The sequence below is a fragment of the Coptis chinensis genome, chromosome 5 (assembly GCF_015680905.1).
Source record: "Coptis chinensis isolate HL-2020 chromosome 5, ASM1568090v1, whole genome shotgun sequence".
Classification (NCBI taxonomy): Eukaryota; Viridiplantae; Streptophyta; class Magnoliopsida; order Ranunculales; family Ranunculaceae; genus Coptis; species Coptis chinensis.
The window spans coordinates 91,389,467-91,409,942 of record NC_141460.1 but is presented as its reverse complement, the minus strand read 5'-3'; the positions used below and the strand labels follow the sequence as shown (position 1 = coordinate 91,409,942).

The window sequence follows — 20,476 nt, the reverse complement described above, 5'->3', positions numbered from 1 at the left end:
TTTACCAACCATTGTGACACTTATCATGATACGTTGGGGTTTTTCTAGTACTTCTCCTCATACACCTCTTCGAACAGCTAACATTCTTACCATTCACTCAGTATGTAGGAATGGATTCTGGAACCCCGACGTTACAAAGAACCATGTCGGTGCAGAAACCGACGAAGATTGTTCTGTCGACAACATCTTCACTGAAAACGCATTATGCAACGTATTTAATCCCATGGAAGGTCTTCGTTTAATTCAACAAGGACTGATGACATTATTCAAACGTCAGAACATTATCATCACCAGTCTTCTTGAATTCCAGGACCTACGGACAATAAATGAAGAGGAACAAGCACAATTCTTGCACAGCCACAACCAGTTCTTGGCAAATCACACTCTCATAATGGAGAACCACGCCGAGATTTACAAGACAGAAAGCAAAATGTTGCAACGGGCTGTTGCACGGATTGACGACATAGAAAATCTTATAAATGAATCCCTCCCACAAAAGGATCCCCGCCGTTACTTGGGCCCATGACACCATTTAAATTTTGCAATTTTATATTATTTATCATTTTCTTTTTAGTTTTTAATTAGAGTGAAATTTTCCTATGGTAATTTGTTTTTACTTAATTATTCTCATTTTACACTAATATTTGTTTATCCTTGTCTAAACAGGTCACATTTTTTCACACATCTTCTACAATGGAAGCTCCAAAGATGATTCCAGAACAATTTTTCCATTCGTTGCTGAATTCTCCTGCATATGGACATTTTTTCAGAGACTACATCACTCAAGTTGGTTGGAACTCTTATTCTACACCCGGAGCAGACATACTCCCCAGGTTTGGTAACTTATTTTTATGATCACATGGAAGATCTACCAACTGTCCAGGGTTTCCCTTCTCCGTATTGGTAACACCCGACACTCTTTTTACGAGCCAACTGTTGCTATGGCCCTAGACCTTCCTCCTCTTTAGCCAGACCTCCCCATTCAATACATGATAGAGAATGACTTTAATGACTATTCTAGGGAAGATTTTGCTGCCCGGTATGGCGATGGCATTGCCCACATCGAGAACGTCGGTAGGGGCGATGGCCGACTTCACTATTCCACTAGCCAAGATGACCATGAATGTTGAACCGCCATGTTATTTATTCTTCCTCAACATCATGGGGATTGACATTTTTCCACCGCATCAAAGTCAGCGTGTAAGACATTCCATGCATTGGCCCAAAGAACATACTTGTTTTGACATTCTGGACCTAGTAATTGAGAATCTTAAGAAGGCTTCGGTCTTTTTCGGCAAAGACTATATCACCCCCGCCGCCATAAAGATGCGTGATAGTGAGGACGCATTCTTCCTTTCGCGGCCACCTTCAAAACCGGGTAAAGGTTCGACTCTATGTGTCCAACAAACAAGATAATTCGTTCTTTGCGATTTCGACATGGCGACGCCCTGCAAGATATCTAAAGAAAGTTTGTTCTTTCCCTAATGATGATAAAATGATAGCTCATCTAGACAATGCAAAAAGAGGAAGTGGAGCCAAGTCCGAAAGCTATGATAGATTGGCGGGATGCAAAGGAATGGCATTTCTACAGGGGACGAGGCAAGGATGGACTATCCCCGCCAAGGTTGGGGGCAATGTGAGTTGATGCATGTACATATTTGTTTTACGCTTTGATGTGAAATAAATAAATAACCTAACAAAGTGCTACTCTAACAAGCATTGTTCTTCTACTTTTATGATGTATAATATATAGTGTGTTACAATAAATTTCTCGTGGAAGATGTCACCTATATTTTTGCTCAAAGCCTCCGGTATACTCTTTCTTCCTCTTAACACTTTGAGGACACAGTGTCCGACTGTTTGGGGGTGGTGAGAACCTTTTGCAAAAATTAGGCATGCATAGTTGTATATAGTTTACTTAATATCTAAATAAAAGTATTTAGTGACAAATTCTTGTTTCCCTTTCTATGATGAAAAATATTTAGAAATCTCACCCTAGCATCAAAATTATGACTTGTTCTTAGAAACTTAATTTAATAATTATGCAATAGTTTTACATCTTTTCATGAGCATTCATGCACCGACTATCATTAAATGTACACAGCCAGGTAAGTTTTTCGGGACCTACGGTTAGACAACTTAGTTTTCATATCCTGTAAGAATCTAACCAAAAGCCTCAAAATGTGTGATATATGAGTAATGACACAGAGGAGTAGTTCTTCCGAATAGAGAAGTTCACACATCTACTTACTTGATCACTACCCAAATCCTAGGCGAGAATTTAGGCCTTCTTTGGATCGATATAGCCAAAAAATCACACCTGTAAAAAAAAAATTTACCGTTAATCGCTCCACTGAACCTTTCATTAATCCTTTCTACTTCACCAAAAAAATCATTACCCATCTATTAACCACAAATAAATAAGCCTACCTAGATGATGAGTATGAGAAATAGGATGAAGTGTAGAAAAATGAAGAGAAAAACCTTGTCACAAATCAAAATCAGTTACCTGTTTCAGAAGAAAAGAAAAAGGAAAAAAATAGAAATATGTTTCCAAAAATCAAAAGAAATATCAAGGTTAGAATTCCCAAAAAAAAAAATCAAATCAAATCAAATCAAATCAAAAGGGAATACAAAAGCTTGAAAATCCAAGTATGGAAACCCATGTTAGAAGCAAGAAAGAAAATAAGGATTCTCTAGTATAAATATCTTGAAGACCTTATTCTCTCATACTTATCATTTTTTAATTTTCCATTCCATTTTCTTCTACACTACCACCTAAGCCTCATAACACCTAATAAAGACATCTAGCACAATTAAGAGTAGGATAGTGTGATAATAAGTAGTAGTTGTGACTTCTCGACCTCGGCTCCTTTGACTGTCATTGAGTATGTGAGGAAATGTGTGCCCACTGCACACTGGAGATAGCAAAGCTTGAGTGGAAAAATAAGAGAGAAATTGTGTTTCGACACATACCCGTGAGAACATACTTAAGGATCGATATCCAAAGGATCCGTAAAACGGCCCCGCTTTCAGTACATTTCATTATTAGATCACCGCATGCATGCTCATAATGAGTCGCTTTTGATTATTGTATGTATATTAACTTGAATTTCGAAAGAATAAAATCCTTGTTTCCCCTGCTAGTGAGATGTCTAGATACCTAAGATTAATTAAGGAAACAAGCCTTTGTTACTGAGTCGTTGTAGTATAAACGAAGTTTGTGAGTATCTTCTCTGGAAAACTCTCATGAGGCTATAACTCGTCCACTAGGGAATTCCTAGTGGTTCAAGGCCTTATTGCATACGATTCAATGCAACCGCACTCATGAAAATGAGATTTAGCTTAGACAACACATTTTTTACCACTTATCATTTTAATGTCTCCTCTTTGCTTGAGGACAAGCAAAATGCTGTTTGGGGGTGGTGTGATAAGCACCCAAAACTGTAATATTAAACCCCGAGAGACATAGCATTTTGGTCGATTATGTGTTTAATAATCATGTAATAATTATATTTTCGTATTTTTGCGGGTTTCGCATTTAAAATGAATATAATGATAAAATATGCATCAAAGCACGAATACTAGAATATTTGAAGTTTCCCACTCAACCCCAAAGTGAAAGCCTAACAGAGCCCCTACTAGAGCCAAAGTTTCCAAAAGAACAAAACCGGTCGTGAACCGGGTCACATATAAAGAAGAGCAAAGAAACTTCCAAAGCTCAAATCTGATAAATCGGGTGCCGATGTTGGCTAGTGAACTGCCATAGTGACTGTGGTGACAAACTCTACGAAAGACGAGAGAGTTGTAAAATGCCAAAATCGGCACCGCCATCGACATACTAAGTGGACCCACTCTGCGGGCCCAAAAAGGCATGACGAAGTCAAAGATAGGCAGGTGGCAAGTGATGGTTTTAATTTGGTGCCACCTCGCAATATATAGAAGATTATCGCATCAATTCAAACCAGTGGTTTGAATTGAAATTAGCTAAAGGATCTAAACCTTAATAAAGTTAAAGACAAAATTTAAAACAGATAAAAACAAAACTTTGATTCTCAAAGTTTTGAACGTTTCAATTAGCATAAGGCCAAAACTCAATTAATCCGTCTCCAGTCTCCCGCCTATATATATGAGGGGGTAGCCTTCATTATTTTTCCTTCAGCACTTTCATGCTTTAGCAATACATTAGTTTTACTTTAACGTCTGTAGTTTCATTCCAGCACTTAAACTCTGTCATTTTCATTCCAACAGCTTAAATACTGTAAGTCATTTTACCCTTAATAACAGTCATTTCTTTTCTAGTTTAATTCATGTCCTGCATTTATTTACTTAATGTATACAACAAGTTTTATTATTTCTTCAATGACCATGAGTTAATCCCCCCCCCCTCAGGGGGAGGGTTATGCTGCTCGTGTGAGAATCTGGATTGACTCTTTAATATTCTAGAATCACTACTTAGGAATTAGGCATAAATTAGACATTCGGTCCCAAAATGATCGAGATCGCATAAATTTGGAGTGCCGATGTTCCGTAATCAGCCCCGAAGCGACCCAAAATGTCTCGCGGCGCGACTTTATGGTGTCGAACACTCTCCAATTTGTCCAAATTGATGTGGAATCGAGCCAAGAGCTGAAATGATATTCCGTAGATGAAATATTAGTTCAACTCCTTATGCTAGTGTGATGCTGCTCGAGATGTGGGCATGCGCTAGGGGGATCAATACTTCGACGCCGTCTCCAACACGGGCGAATTAGAGATGTAGTGATGTGGTAATATAAACTGTTAAAAAATGATTCTTGCATGAGTATGATTAACTCTCTCCCTGTTTCTCTATTTTTGTTTACCTACATATAATCACCGTAGTAATTTACATTATTTGCATTACCGTTAATTTAATTAAAACCAACTAAAAAACCTAAAATTCTACTCACCAAAAGTTGTAATTCCAGTTGTGAACCTTTTCCGAGCCCTAAGTTTGGACGATCCCTTACTCGACCTATCCTACCAAACCCACGTGAATAAGGTAACTTGACTAAAATGTACGACTATACGGACGTTGGACTTTGGACTTTGGACTTGGGTCTTTGGACTTCGGACTTTGGACTGTGGACCTCGGACTTAAGAAAATAAGTAACTGAAAACAATAAATGTGTATTAAAAGCGTTTTATCACTTCACAGCTTACCAAAGACAGCGGGGGGGATGAGCCCTTCGTGGACTATATGTCCAAATCAACTTAGGGGCAAATTGAGTTTCCCCAACATGCTTCACAACTGACCAAAGACAGCCAAGGGGGGATGAGACCTTCGCGGACTATATGTCCAAATCAACTTGGGAGGCAAAGTGAGTTGCCCCCACAAGGCTCCACAGTTGACCAAAGACAGCGGGGGGGATGAGCCCTTCGCGGACTATATGTCCAAATCAACTTGGGGGCAAAGTGAGCTGCCCCCCACAAGGCTCCACAATTGACCAAAGACAGCAGGGGGGATGAGCATTTCGCAGACTATATGTCCAAATCAACTTAGGGGCAAAGTGAGCTGCCCCCACCAGGCTTCACAGCTGACCAAAGACAGCGGGGGAGATGAGACCTTCACGAACTATATGTCCAAATCAACTTGGGGCAAAGTGAGTTGCCACCACAAGGCTCCACAGCTGACCAAAGACAGTAATGGGATGAAATAATCACGGACCAGTTGGGGTAAAATTTAGCTGCCCCATTCGGCGTCATAGCTGGGGTATGGGGCTAATACCTCATTAATTCTAAAACATAGCCTTTATATAGACTTGAACTTTGGTTTCTTGGGAGTGAAGTGGCTTTAAGACCACTCGGGCCACTAATAAAGTTATGATCTCACATTATGAAACTGGGGGAGGTGGAGTAAAAATTGAAAGGCAAAATGAGTTTTGGTTAATGACCTGATGGGCATACCCAGAAATCCAGCTTAAAATATAAATATACAGACACAAAAAGTGCAAATAGTCAGAGTATGTGAACTTTAAAGGAACAAAAGTACAAATTTCATTACTTCACTGTTGTCCTTCGGCCGCGTCCTTCTGAGAGGAAACCTCAGCCACTTCCATAGCTGTGGTAAGATCATCATCCACCTCAATCGGGGAGGTGACTACGCTGGGAGTAGCTAGGGGTAGCATTGGTGTAGCAGCCTCAGGGACAACCGGTGGTGGTGCTGAAGTTTGAGTATCAGGGACTGGAGGCGGAATGGGAAGTAGACGACCGGCCGCAGTAAGCTCTTCAAGCTGTTGCTAAAGTTCGCAGGCAATCTTCTTCTCATCTAGGCTTCAGAATCGATCCACGACATCCTTCACAGCCTTGTCCACAGCAGCCTGAGTAGCGAGTTTATCCATCTCCTTTAGCTCTCCATTTTGGAGGAGACCCCCACTACATAATCGCAGTGCTTGTCTTCAGCTTGCTGGAGCACTTTTTGGTCCTTCACGGCAACGATTCGAAGATCGTCCCTGTCCTTCTCCAGCTTGGCATACTTGGCTTTCCAACCATCAGGACCGTTAATCTCCTGCTTCACGACCTCCAGAGATTCCAGGGTGTTGGTCAGTCCACGCACCACATAGCCGATGTCCAGACTCAACTGAAGAAAAATACTTGTTAGCAAGGATTATAAGGGAAAAGAAGGGGAAAGAGGGAAGGAGAACACACCTTTTCCCAACCGGTGTAGATGGATGCTCTATGAGAGGCGAACGAGCCAGAGTCGTCGTATGCTTGGTTTCGGGGAAGATGAGAGCTGAAGAACAAGGACGCAGCGACGACTGGGTTGTCTAAGGCCGAATCGCGGGTAGTTACATCGCGATCTCTAGCCTTGAATTGAGGGTGCCAGATTTCAACTACACTAGAGGAAAGGGAGCCAAACGAGTGGGGGTCCTTCCCAGCACGGCGCGCTGGAGCCAAGGGCTGTGTTGAGTCAACATGTGGTTTAGAGGGGGCCGGAGATGCGGTCCTGGCCTTTTTTGCTGGGGGGCTCTTGGCCGCAACTTCAATGGGCTCATCACCATCTGAGTCGCTTTCCCACAGTTTGAGTTTGTTGGTGGCCATGGTAGCGGCAGGAACAGGAGAGGAAGGGTGGGCAAATTGTCTTCCTAGTCCGCTAAAGCAGAATACGAAGAGGGGGCGGTATCTGGAGTAGTAGTGTGGGATTGAGCGGCGGCTCGTTGGGTAATGGCTTGGGAGTGGTAGATCTTGGTGGTGTATCCGAACGACTTGTGGGCTTTACATTTTCTTTTGGGAAGTGGGGAGGATTTTGGTTTTCGTTCTTTTGGTGGCGGCAAACGATAAAGGGGACCTTGGTACTTACCTATGTTCTTTAAAGAAGTGTCAAGCAAAAGAGGGTTGCCTTTATCGGGGTCTATGCCGAGAACCTCACACTAGTCACTCCCTAGATCACGGAGCCCTTGGAAAATTTCAGAGGAAATGCCAGCGTAGAGTTGAGATCGCGAATCTGGTTTCCAACCTAGGTCACAGAAAGAAAGACAAATTAAAAACAAAGTTATACAGAAGCACTGCTGAATCAAATGGTTTTACTTACCACTTTTAAGGAAACTGAGGTGCCTTAGAGAAACTTCTGAAGGAAGGTCCGCGGAAATAAAACTTCCAGACACATACAATGGATAGTAGTGTCACACCTTGTCAGAAGTTGTAATGCAGAGGACAAAAGACTTCTTCCGCGGACGAGTACAGAAGGACAGATACCCTACACTTCTGAATTTGGTGCTCTTTTTTATATAATAATGAGCGATTATGTCGCGGAGTTGGATTTTAGGAGTGTGGGTTTTGTTGTAATGGTTAGCGATATACATAACACGCCAAAAGTTACATATGCCTTGACATGGCGGAATGTTAAAATGATTGCATACCTCAACATCGAGAAGAGTTAAGGGAAAACGCAAACCGGCCGCTATCTGGCCAACGGTCGTCACGACAAGACAGCATGACCGCGATTTTACTAAGTGTGGAAAATGGGTGATGCCAGACACGTGCTCTAATACCACGTCATCTGGGATGCCATAAGCGGCTTTAACTGCAACTAAATTAGGTCTGCGGTAATATGATGGTGGGGGAGGAAGGGTAGCCTTCCTCCCTTAAATAGATGGTACAGCAGCTGGACTGGCAGAGCCTGAAGCCGGGGATTCCAATCTATCAGCGGTGGGGTGGCTAGATCTGGATGTAGAGGACTCAGATCCATCGGATCTGGTAGCGGAGGTATCCACCATTCCGATCCCGACATGATAATATCAACACTAAGATTGGTAACTTGAAGCAATGGGGGAGAGTACAAGCTATGAAAGGAGGAAAGAGTGCGGAACAGTACCGAAAATTGAGTATAGCAATTAAACGATGAGAAGAGATAGGGTGGAGAACAAACCTGAGGTGCAAAGTAGCTAAGGCAACGGAGTAACTGAAAGGGAAACTCGAACGGTGCTGGAAGGATCCACGAGATTGAGGAACATTAGAGAAGAAGTTGAAGAAGATAAAAGGTGAAGAATGAAAAAAATGAACTAAGGGTTTTGGGTTTTGAGGGAAGTAAGAAGTTTGAGCGGGATTCAAAGTGACAGGGTAAAAGGGTAATTGCCAAGAAAAGACCAGGGGAAATGTGATGTGTGGGGTCGCCAGGTTCAGATGTGCATGCGCCATTTCCACATGGCGATAAAGATGGAACACGTGCCACACAACAGATGGAACAGCTTAAAATAATAAGGATATATAGCGAATGGAGAAAGTTGGTTCTCATCCCTATTGTCTGTCCGCTGACCATCAATAGGATCGAGAGAGAGCATTTGTAGTGGTCATATTCGTGACATAAGATGTTATTAGTGGTGAGTGGGCTGGATACAGAATAGTGAAGAGAGGACATGATGCAGCGGATCAAGTCCACGGAACCCTAACTGCGGAGAATATTGAAGGAACAGGTGGAGAGGAGGGGAACGTGGGATAGTGGAAGATCAACGAACCAAAAGTAAGAGGAGGTTAGAAAGAGAAGGGATATAAAGAAAAGAGAGAATAAAAAGAGGAAAAAGGAAAAAAAAAATGTCAGATCGAGAGAAAAGAAAGTAGATAGAGAAGCGACTTAATACAAGTAATTTTATAGGTTGTAATAACGGATTATACAGTGGACTAATTTGTATCATCAATAGAAACATTTAAACTTGATTGGTACAAAATTGAAAATATTTAATAGGAAATATAAAGATTTGGAAATATTTGCCCAAGAAATAATGGGTGAATAATTCATAGAAGGAAAACATTAACAAGAACAAAAAGGAAATTAGTATTTTCTTATATAAGAATGTAAAGTATTTATTTGATTGAAAGATAATTTGAGAGAGAATTTAGGTGAATTGGTTCATCCGAATTTATAAAAGGAAAAAATAATTCAATTATCTCTCATCGTCATCAACATGCAACCTTACTTTTTAGGTTTTAATTTCTTCAAACAACTCTAATTTTGTCTTCTTCACTTCTTTCTACCCATGGGAGCACATTGCTAGTATAATAAGTTAATAAAGGAGAAGTTGGGGAGGAAGTTGCTTAAGGTAGAAACGGGTGTGTTTTCAAATGAAAAAGAAATTGGGAGTTGTCAAATAGAAGAGAAATTGGATATATCACGATATTTTTAAAATGTCACAAATATTGTCGAAATATTGTGATATTTTAGGATATATAGATGATATTTGCATTTGAATGAGTTGAGTGTATCGAATCCATATCGTGGATAATATTATATCGTCTATTGAAATCTTGATTGATATCGCGATATATCACATATTTTGTACAATGCATCAGACTGCATGTGACATGAGTGCATGATAGCTTATGGGAGTCTGATAGGCCTTGGTAGACTATGGGTTGGGCTGGAGTTCTGGAACAGCCTAAATGGTGTAAATAGGCCAGACTAAAAAAGTCCAACCCAAATGATTAGTGTGTCCAGTCCATGCAGCCTTTGTTGACCACTATTTTATTGGTGTGACTTAAAGAAAAAGAGACGATTCTATGAGCCGGTTTAAATTTACTAAAACAACATACCACCAAAGAGCCCTAGATTCCGCCATGTCACAAATAGCATGAGAACTTGAAAAGTTGTTTGAGTCATAAGATGGAAACACTTACCTAATTTGTTATAGGGTTAACTAGTATTAACCCCCACTACATGAGTCAATTAGGATTTCTCCCTCACTATAGATGAGGAAATTAGGGTCTCCCTCATAAGTTGACCATGTTTTTTTAGTGTGTATTTGGAGGAGACCCTAATTTCCCATCTAGTGGGGGGGAAATCCTAATTGGCTCATCTAGCGGGGGGTAATACTCGTTAATCCTTTGTTATATAGATATAGTCAGATCATATAGCTTCTCATGTTTTCGACAACCGCCGAAACCAAATCCTTGCCTCTTCGGTGAATTCAAGTACAGTGCAAACTGCAAAGTTGAGGTTAGCTATGTATTCTCATTTGTCTGCAACCGTCATTAAAAAGCGAAACCAAGTCCTTTTCTCTGAGTGAGTTCAAGTACAGTACAAAGTTAAGGTTAGCTATGCCATACAATGTTTTAGACTTTCAGAGGCATCCGGCGTTGTATCCGCAATGTCAAACCTCCTCAAGCATTTGCAACTTAAAATTTGTCATACAAGCTTTTTCTTTTATCTACTATATATGATTGGTCAAAGGTTCAGTTTTAATTTAGGGCCGCGGTATTGACACCCCCATTAATAAGACTAACACCCCTTTGACTAATTCAAAGGTACTAGCACCCTTCCATTAAATACACAAAAAACACTAACAACAAGCAGCTGCCGCGAGATTGCACAATCCACGGCATCAGGTTGCCGCGATATCCCATATCCCACGGAAGGTGGTTGCCGTGGGTCTTTTTTTTTTTTTTTTAATAACCACCGTAAAAAAAAGTTAGTTGCCACGAGATGATTTTGTTTACTAAAATGGAGTCTTTGCTTGTGTTAATTATCAAAGTTCTTTTTCATTAATTTGATCACAAAATTTTCTTATAGCATATGAAAATATTTGCTGCGAGATAGCAAAATTATAGCTCGATTGTACATTTTTTTTGTCATGGTTTTGGTGTTATTCTTGGAGTGTATAAAGAAACTTTAAAGAAAAAAAATGAGGTATTCATATGTCGTGTTTGAAGTGAAAAAAAAAAAAAACACAAAAAAAATATGCCGCGGCAATTACCTGCCGTGGGATATGGGATCTCGGCATCTCGCGGCAACCCGATGCCGTGGATTATGCGATCTCGCGAAAAACTACCTGCCGTGGGATATGAAATCTCGCAGCAACTGCCTGCCGTAGAACTAAAAGCATGTAGGGTGTAAAAGGACATATAAAGAATAACCATTATTGTTTTACTTTTTGTCAAAAGGGTGCTAGTTCCATTTATAGAGGTGCCAATACCGCGCCCCTTAATTTAAACATGATACGTTATAGAATCAGACAATGAGTTTAATCTCCCTGGTACTTAAATGGTTGCACAAAAACCCCCTGTAAGCGAACAAATGCATAAAACCTCCCTATTATTTAAAACATAACATCAAAGCCAAAACATACCAAAATACTCCTGTGAAAACCGAGCTGACGTCATCCTATGTAAATTTGTATTTACATATGACAATATAAAATTACACAGTCTTCTTAACCTATTTAAATTTAAATTTTCTTATGAAATTATTTTTCATAGAAAAATTTAAATTTATATTCTGTCTGGTGTAATCGGAAAATTTTCAATCCCAAAAGTTACTATGTAAATTTAAGTTTTCATAGCTTCAATGACTATATAAATATAGTTTTACATATATATGACTATGTAAAAATACATTTACATATATTCTGTCAGGTGTCAGAAAATTTTCAATCCCAAAAATTACTATGCAAATTTAAGTTTTTTACTATTCGGTTCTAATGATTTCGGTTTTTTATCGGTTTGGTTCTTGAAGACCCACTTTAAATGGGTCTAGCATTTTATGACCCATAACCGCTATAAACGGTTTCGGTTCCGGTTCAAATAATTGGGTACCCATGCACACCCCTAACAGGGAGGTTATTTAACGAAACCTAAATAATAGGGAGATTATGTGATATTGGTCGATGGGAGAGAGTTTATACTCAATCGAGTTAGAACCAAGGGGCTGAGCCTCATTTCTTGGTTATAGAATGGTAGTCTTTGCTTGCTAGTGAGGGACGCTAAATCAAATTACTTTATATCTACACTCGGAACGCCTCATTTGAGCCAGTTAGTCAAATATGCTTATTGTTGCTAGGGGAGGCTCTAACCTATAGTCAACATAGGCGGTGGATAAGGGCCCCCACTTGTTGCCAAAAAATAAGGGCCCTAAACTGGACCATGCCCACTCATTGTCACCAAATTCGGCGTTTTTTTGAAAAAAAACGCGTTTAAAACCCGAGATATTGGCAAGGCGTCTGGTTCCAGTTTAAAACCCGAGTTTTTCAAAAAAACCTGTTTTAAACTTAAAAAACGTTTAAAACCCGAGATTTTGACAATCTCCCGTTTAAAACTTTTTTTTTTTTTTTTTTTTTTTTTTTAATCTAAAAGAAAACACGAAGAAGAAAAAGGAGTTTTGGAGTTTACCTTTTTGAAGAGTGGGCGTTAGATACTTAGATTGATTTATTTAGACAGTTTTATTTTATTTTGGACTATTAATAATTAATTATAAATTTTAAAGTTATTAACTTATTTGTAAAACTTGATTATGCCATTATAGTTGGTAATTAGTAGTATCTTATTTAGAGTCGTGTTTTGGTACTGAATCTAAAATTTCTAATATTTGGATGAGTAATGATAATTTGATACTTTCATGTATTTGAATTTTCTTTCATTTGTATTATTTTTATTTTTATTTTATGTGTCAATTCTTTTTTTCATTCTTATAAAAAAATCAAATTCTTTATTTATTATATTCTTTATCATCGGTTTTTACCGCTTTTAACTTTTACGTATTATGCGTTATTATAATGTTTTAAACCCGCTTTTTAGCCCCATATTTTTACGTTTTTTTTCCGTTTTTTTTTTAGACGCGTTAGTTTAAAATACAAACTAAGTTTTTTTCAAATACACCGTTTTAAACCCGTACCGTACTTGGTGACAATGTGCCCACTATCAATTATATCACTAGCCCAAGTTTTTTTTTTAATTTTCGGGTTAAAACACTAAAAATTTGGCCCAGTCAGTAAAGCCCAACTAACTAAGCCCGAAACAAAAACAAAAACCACTCGTCTTCTTCAATTCTTTTTCCGAATATTTTTGTTGTTTCTCAAAAAAAAAAAAAACAAAACGTACACTGTTGACGTTTGGGGAGCCAAGGCCTATTTTTAAAGCTCGCCTAGGGCCACCCAAAACTCAGAGCCGGCCCTGATTGTTGCTTGCTGAATGACACTTAACAAACATATTCTGGTTGCCAATTTATGGGAGAATAAACAAAGCAGGACTATCTGCTGTGCGGTGAAATGTTGGAGTGTGGGAGTAAGAAGAATCCAACGCTATTGTCTAGGACAAGAATCGAATTTGATTACTCTTTATAATCCTTTTGGTCTTCAGGAACCAAGCAAATCGGATCAACAAACACCTTTTATCTACATTTTGGTCAGCGGACAAGAAAACAGAACCAAGACTATATTCATGATTAAGTTCATGATTAAGTTCATCGACGACTAAGTTCTAATCTTAGGAAGCATTCTCGAAAGCGAATGGCTTAATTTTGAGAATCCTCTTCTTTTTTCAAAAATATAACTTTTTCGTCAACAAAAAAGAAAGAAAAAACCACTTCAAGGAAGAACTGAAGAAGCACGAGTTCTTACAACTTTAAACCTTTTCTTTGTAAAGAACTTGCCTGCCTCTGCTGTTTATACCTGATTGCCTCCCTCAACAATGTCCAAATGACTTTTAACACCCACCCCTCCCCCAGTGAGCAAATACAGAGCTCCATGATCTGTGATCTCAAGCTTGAATAATTCAATAAGTACATGGGGGCGTTTCACACCACTTACAAACTGGGATATAAACAGCAGAGGCCATGAAGTGATTTAACAAAGCAACCTGAGAAGCTTAGGTATTTGCAACTTGTGTCGGCATCCTGGGGTGGTTGTGTTCCCCTTCATATGTAACGATAAGCATCGCTGGTTCATCCAAGCACCTCTCAACATGCTTCCTTGCTGGGCAACCTCTCATGCTGCTGCATTTGTAGTATCCTCTGCACAAGTTTAATCAATCCTTTTCAGGCACTTCAACAACTCGAACTAATTTGACATCAACAGATAACCAGAAATAGATAAGAAAAAAAAAATCTCTAAAATACAAGATCACGGTCAACGAAATAAGATTTTTGGAGAATGGTAATAAGTTTCTCAAATGGTAATTAGAAGAAAGTCAAGAAACTGAACCCCATTTGCATGGACATCACTACCGCTCAGAGAGTTGGATTTCACATCTCTGAGCATTATATGGTAATAATTAGGCCCCAAAACATTCTCAATCAACTTAGAAATCCCTGCATTTTCATGAATACAAAAGAAATCCTATGATATAAGAAGTATAGAGAATTACACTCATAAACAGAGAATTTGAGAATAAATATATCAATGAAAACTTCCGTAAGTCAGTAAAATTCTTTGTAGTATAGGAAGATCAGAGATTCAACAAGTGTACCACCATTATGCCAAGAACTCACTCTCAGTTCAGCTCCCTGTCCCCTCCTAAACTAGCTTGAGATTTCTTTGCCAAAACCTTACAAAAATTTTCAGCTTAAGCTAAGTGTGGGCACAAAAAGAGTATTATACTAAAGCATAGAAGAGCTTCTGATGCAGCAAGTCAGCAACCCTTTTCTTCTGTTTCACATTTTTTGGAGAACAGGGAAGAAGATGTTCAGTATGTGAAGATGTTTTAACAAATGGGAAAGTCACAAAGCTTTTGATGCCTATGCGGTTCCATACTCTAGTTATTGCATTGAGCATGCTTTAACGAGAATGGAAAAGGACGCCAATTATAATTATTTGGTAATCTAGAAAAAAAAAACAAACTGAAATTCAATTTTTCTTCTCTTTTTTTTTCCAAAAAAAAAAAATGAAACTCGAATGGACTAATTGGTATTTGCACTTCTCTAAATAGTTTGTAATCTATAGTAAGGCATTTTGGTCCATCATATACCGTGGGGCCTCTACTTTCTGTAAGATAATGGGTGTTTAAAAAATGGCAATAAACTTTCAAAAATGTTGTGAAAGGTAGCTAGTTTGTACATCTTTGGCTTGATACCACAGCAACCAACAATTTTGTACTTGCTGAAGCAAGGGTGACATATTCTTCTAAATCTAGACCAAACATACTTTCTTAGCAATCCAACTTTGAATTTATTACTCAAAGAAGACATCAATTAAGCAATGGAAATTTTTGGCAAGTTCAAAAGAAAAGCAAGTAGCACTTGCATCACCAAATAGATCAATAACAAGATCATGTACGGCACAACACAAGTTTCCAAAAACTATACTATCTATCCAGCTGCATTAAAATCAATAACAACTTGAACATTAACATCGAAGCCTAGTTTTAGTGAAATTATAGTACTTAACACTAAATCATCAACAACTGCTCAAAATTTAATGCACCAGTAAAAGGAAAGATAGATGAAGTTATACCTCGGATGCGGGGAACCCTTAATGGGCTTCTGTCCATACTTCCTCCATGAATACTCATCAGGGGGTATATCTGCAATCTTGTTACTAATTGCTGGCACCTTAATAGATCTCTTCACCCTCAGTTTTCTACAAACAAGAAACGATTGTCAGTGGTATAAACCAAACAGAATATGACCAAATGAGAATGTTTAAAAGCTCACCTTCTCTTTGAGCAGTGACATCTACCACTGCTACCACATTTTCCACTTCCATCACCCCCTTTGCCAGAGCATCTCCTCTTGTGCGTGGGGTGTGAATTTGAAGACTGTGGTGCGCCGATCAAATGAAAAGAGTTCCCATCCAAGTTAGCTACACTACCATCTAAGCTCAAAGATGAAATGAATGATCTGGTTGATGACATGGTAGGTGTGCAGCTAGAGCTATCAAACTTAAGACTGAGACCACTATCACTCCGCCGATGTATCATATCAGCTTGAAATTTCATCTGCTGCTGCTGTTGTTGTTGAAGTTGAAGCTGAAACCTTTGTTGCTGTTGAAGTTGTTGTTGTTGGAATAATTGATATGGAGTTGGAGATGGTCTTTGATGGGCAAATGAGATTGTACTCTTAGAAACTGAACCCATATCCAATGCTGTATTTTCTAAGAACATCTTACCTACTGAACCACCCACCTCTATAATTTGATTCTTCTGATAATCACTTTGCAAAAATTGGACAGGCTTGGTTGAAGACGAATCTGGTGGTAAAGTGTTTGGGCTATCAAGAAAGATGTTTTGAGGAAAGGGGGGTTGAACTTGAAGATTCTTAAGCTTTCTAACTCTTCCATGGCCCAAACCATTACTAAGAAGCGACACAACTTTCTTAAACTTTGTTACAGTCTCCACTGTTTCTCCCACTAAGTTTCTATAACCATTTTGATCTAAAGGCTTAGACAACACATCAAGAACTCTATGACAACTCTTAACAGCTGCTTTATTAGCTTCTTCAACTTCCTCCATCATTCCCTTTCTATCAAAATTCCTAAAACATCAAAACATTGCCAAAAATCAACTCTATATCTCAAAAATCTACCCTGGAAGACTTAAATTGATACAAAAAACAAAAAAGGGCAGATTTTGAACTATGCCCACTTTACTAGACATGATAAAAACTCCAAAAACTAGCTGAAATAAGGCAAACCATTAAGAAAAACCAAGATGGGGTTTTTTTTTTGCTTTCTTAACTTAAAACTGAAAACAAACAAGACTACATAAGTTTTTGACACCTATTTAGAGATATAGCCCAACATGCATATTTAAGAAAAGAAAATGAAGATCAACAAATAAAAAGAAGAAGAAACAGACCTTGTTATTGTTGTACTTAAAAGCTGTAAAGCAGCAAGATTCTTCTTCCATTACTATGAGAGAGATTGAAAGGTGTGAAAGAGAAGACTTTGAAGTTTGATCTTCTCTCTCTTTTTCTCACAATTTTTCTTTTTTAACAAAAACAACAAAATCAAGTTTTTTGCTTTTGCTTTCCTTTTTTTTTTTTTTTTCTTTGTTGTAGTAATAATAATTTAATAATAATCAGAATAAATTAGTGACTATAATAAGAATAAGAATGAGGATTGGACTTTGATGAGAGAGAGAGAGGGGTGGGTGCATTTAAAAAACAAGCGTACCCTTGAGCAGTAGAATTTTGTAGAACAGAAGAAGCAATACGAGCTTGGGGCTTAGAAACGAAACTGCTGTCCCTGTCATAGATCCTTAAAGTGGGTCCCATGTTTATGACCCACCCTTTTGGTTATTCCGTTCTGTCTTTCCTATTTACCGTCGTCCCTTTATGTTACACCAAATCCAGATATTTCCTCATTTATGTGGTTTTGGAATACTAGCATGTAGAGTTTTGGACTTTGGCACTTTGTCCCGGATTTATTAGCTCACTTAATTGTAAAGTTGTAAGTTGTAATATTGGTCGAGCTTTAATTAGCTAAAGTTGAAATGAGTTAAGTCTTGTGTTTTTGACAGTCTCAATGTGTCCAGATTTTTTGTTAACGCTATTTAGTGCGAAAATGGTCGTCTCTGTTTTTTTACTTGACTCGTACTAACAATAGTTTAGAAGAACATTAGATTTTTGTTGATATTACCAATTTCAATCCGCTAATGCAGTCATTTCTGCTGGATTAAAATTCTAGGTCCTGATCAGTTAAGCAAATCTGACCATAAATACCATGCCAAAATTTGTCTGTGGGTGATTGTGCTCAATAAACAATTCAATAATCAATGCACAATCAAAATATTTATGGAGAGGAGAGGAGTGTATTATTAACACTCAAGTATAGTATATGGATGTGAATATAGAAATTCACTTGCATAATCATTAATCAGAATGCTGAAAATTTCAGACATTTTCACACTAAAAGAAGTTATAAACTTATAATAAAGGAGAATTATAAGTTTACATTTCTTTTATTCTTTTTGATAAAAATAAGGGAAAGTAACAACTTACAACTAATCCAATAGGCCAAACAGTAGATTGTAATGCAATCTGACATATGTTTCTAAGACCAACAAATTGAAAACAAAAATTGAGCTAGAAATTTGCGAATAATTCCAAATTTGATAATCCTTAAAAATTCAGACTGGAAAATGGTATAGAAGATTTATAAGTACAATTGACATTCACTACATGTATTTTGGTCCGAAGAATCAAACTACTAGAAGCCGACCAGTAGAGACCAAAACCGATTCCGGCTGAAAGTATGAGAAGTATCAACGATATCAAAAAGTAGCACATCCTATAAAATTCCGGGCTTAAACTTATCAGAATATTGGAAATTCAAAAATGTTGGTTGTGGTTGTCAGGCAGGGAATGGATCGGATATCCGAATCTGAATCCGATCGGATAACACTAAAAATTTGAAATTTTACCCAAAACATTTATCCGAATTACCATATTTGTATCCAAGATGAAATAGATTCGAACCCAACCATTTGAATTTGGGTCTACCCAACCCGATTCTCTATCCTACCATTGTGGAGAGATAGATAGGGATGATAAAAGGGCCGGGCTGGGCTAGCCCACCCCTCAAACTATAAAAGCCTTCGTGATTGAAGGTCGGGTCAACCCACCCCTATTTTGTATTGAGGGCCGGGTCGAGTAGGGCCAAGCATAAAACTCAAGCCCTTAACCCTCATTTTTTAAGGCCAAATGAGGGTCGGGTCGGCCCGATCTAATTATACTTTACTAGTTTATTTATTTATTTTTATCATATTTTGATTATGTATATCAATTTTAACTAAGTATACAAAACTAATTGTTATATCTTTAGAAGAAGAAAAAAATAATATATAGAAATGGTGGAAGAGATGATATTCTTAAAATATCTACATTTTTCATACTTAATTATGTTGTGATTTGCTTTTATATATGACTTATATACATATCATTAAATTAATTTCAAAAAATGGATATATTATGTTATATTCTAATTTATCCCCTATTGAAAACTAATTTAGTAATTTTTTTATACAACTTAGATAATTATAACATAATACATAAATATAGTGTAAAATAACAAGAAAATGTATGAGGGCCAATTATCTAAGTTGTATAAAAAAATTACTAAATTAGTTTTCAATAGGGGCTCCCCGGCCCTAAACATTTAAAGCCTTTCAGTTATTAGGGCCGGGTCATAAGTCTAAATTTCAAACCCTGACCCTACTCTAAGCCATCTTTAACAGTTTAGGGCCGGGCCTATATATTTTATTATTTTTACTGCATCAGTTTTAAAACTCATTTATATTACAAAAAAATTTAAAAGATTTGCAAACTCAAAGTCCCACCATTTTGAAATTTGAATAACAACCAATCTAGTAATAATTTTTAATAAGTCCAACAATTTAAAATGCATATCCACAATCTAATAAACCCAAGACATGTAGACTCATATTTATATTTTAAAATTACAGTTAAAATGCACAAGGCACATTTTGGAATGAGCTTTCACTAACATAAATCTGTTATTTCTTGACTCAAATCTTACTAAAATTATATTTAACATTGAAGAACACAAAGACAAATAAGAGTATGGAATGAGTTTTACCGACGTCAACCTATTTTTCATTAAATTTATTGCCTGCTTTCATTATTGTTCTTGGCGACTAGGTTAGGCGGAGAGTCGTGGAGGTGTGCGTGAGTTGTGAGATAAAACAATTAGGTTTACAAGTTTTATGATATAAGACAAGTTATTAGAAGTGCCATACGGTAAGTGGTAAATTACAAGGACAATATTATTTTAATTGAAAATATGTAACAAAAGAGTTGGATAGTTTTAGTTGTGATTTTATAGTGAAATTATAACTAGGGTTTAGTTAGGGTTCGGCCCATGTTTTAACCTTAGTCCATGACCCCTTCCTTTAGAAGGCATTAGGGTCGGGTCGGCCCTGCCCTCAACTCTGTGAGGGCTTTAGTTGTAAGGGCTTTATAGGGCTTAGGATCGAGTCGGTCAGGGCCGGGTTAGGGTCGTTAGGGCCAAATTCCTACCCCTAGGGCCAAGTGAGGGCTTAATGAGGGCCGGACTCATGCTTCAGAACCTAGGCCCTAGCCCGCCCCCTTATAAGCATGAGGGCTAAGCCAGCCTACCCCTCAAATCTGTGAGGGCAAATTTTATGGGCTTGAACATACAATTTTGAGGGATAGGTTGAGGGGCTGAGGGCCAAATTATCACCCACCCCTAATACTGTAGTTAATCAAATTAGGATTTGATTTGAAATCACAAATGCAAATGTTTTTGAGCCGTTGTTAAAAGTTGTTTAAAGAATT

The 20,476-nt window shown here is 37.9% G+C and overlaps 1 protein-coding gene across 1 annotated transcript; it reads right to left on the bottom strand.

Annotated features, from left to right (window-relative positions):
- Positions 1-13,738: 13,738 nt before the first annotated feature.
- WRKY21 (WRKY DNA-binding protein 21) lies at positions 13,739-17,359 on the bottom strand. Its single transcript, XM_086561749.1, has 4 exons — positions 17,017-17,359; positions 15,875-16,693; positions 15,675-15,800; positions 13,739-14,236 (listed from the first exon to the last, which is right to left on the bottom strand). The coding sequence occupies exons 2-4, from the start codon at positions 16,672-16,674 to the stop codon at positions 14,092-14,094; spliced, it is 1,071 nt and encodes a 356-aa protein (XP_086417875.1). The 5' UTR covers positions 16,675-16,693; positions 17,017-17,359; the 3' UTR covers positions 13,739-14,091.
- Positions 17,360-20,476: the final 3,117 nt, after the last annotated feature.

What these genes read in the sequence shown, in the direction of transcription:
- WRKY21 (XM_086561749.1), bottom strand. Translation starts at nt 16,674, where the DNA reads ATGATGGAGGAAGTTGAAGAAGCTAATAAAGCAGCTGTTAAGAGTTGT. An exon ending in TGTCACTGCTCAAAGAGAAG is followed by an intron (nt 15,801 to 15,874) that starts GTGAGCTTTTAA and finishes TCTTGTTTGTAG; the next exon opens with AAAACTGAGGGTGAAGAGAT. An exon ending in AAGGGTTCCCCGCATCCGAG is followed by an intron (nt 14,237 to 15,674) that starts GTATAACTTCAT and finishes AAACTTGTGCAG; the next exon opens with AGGATACTACAAATGCAGCA.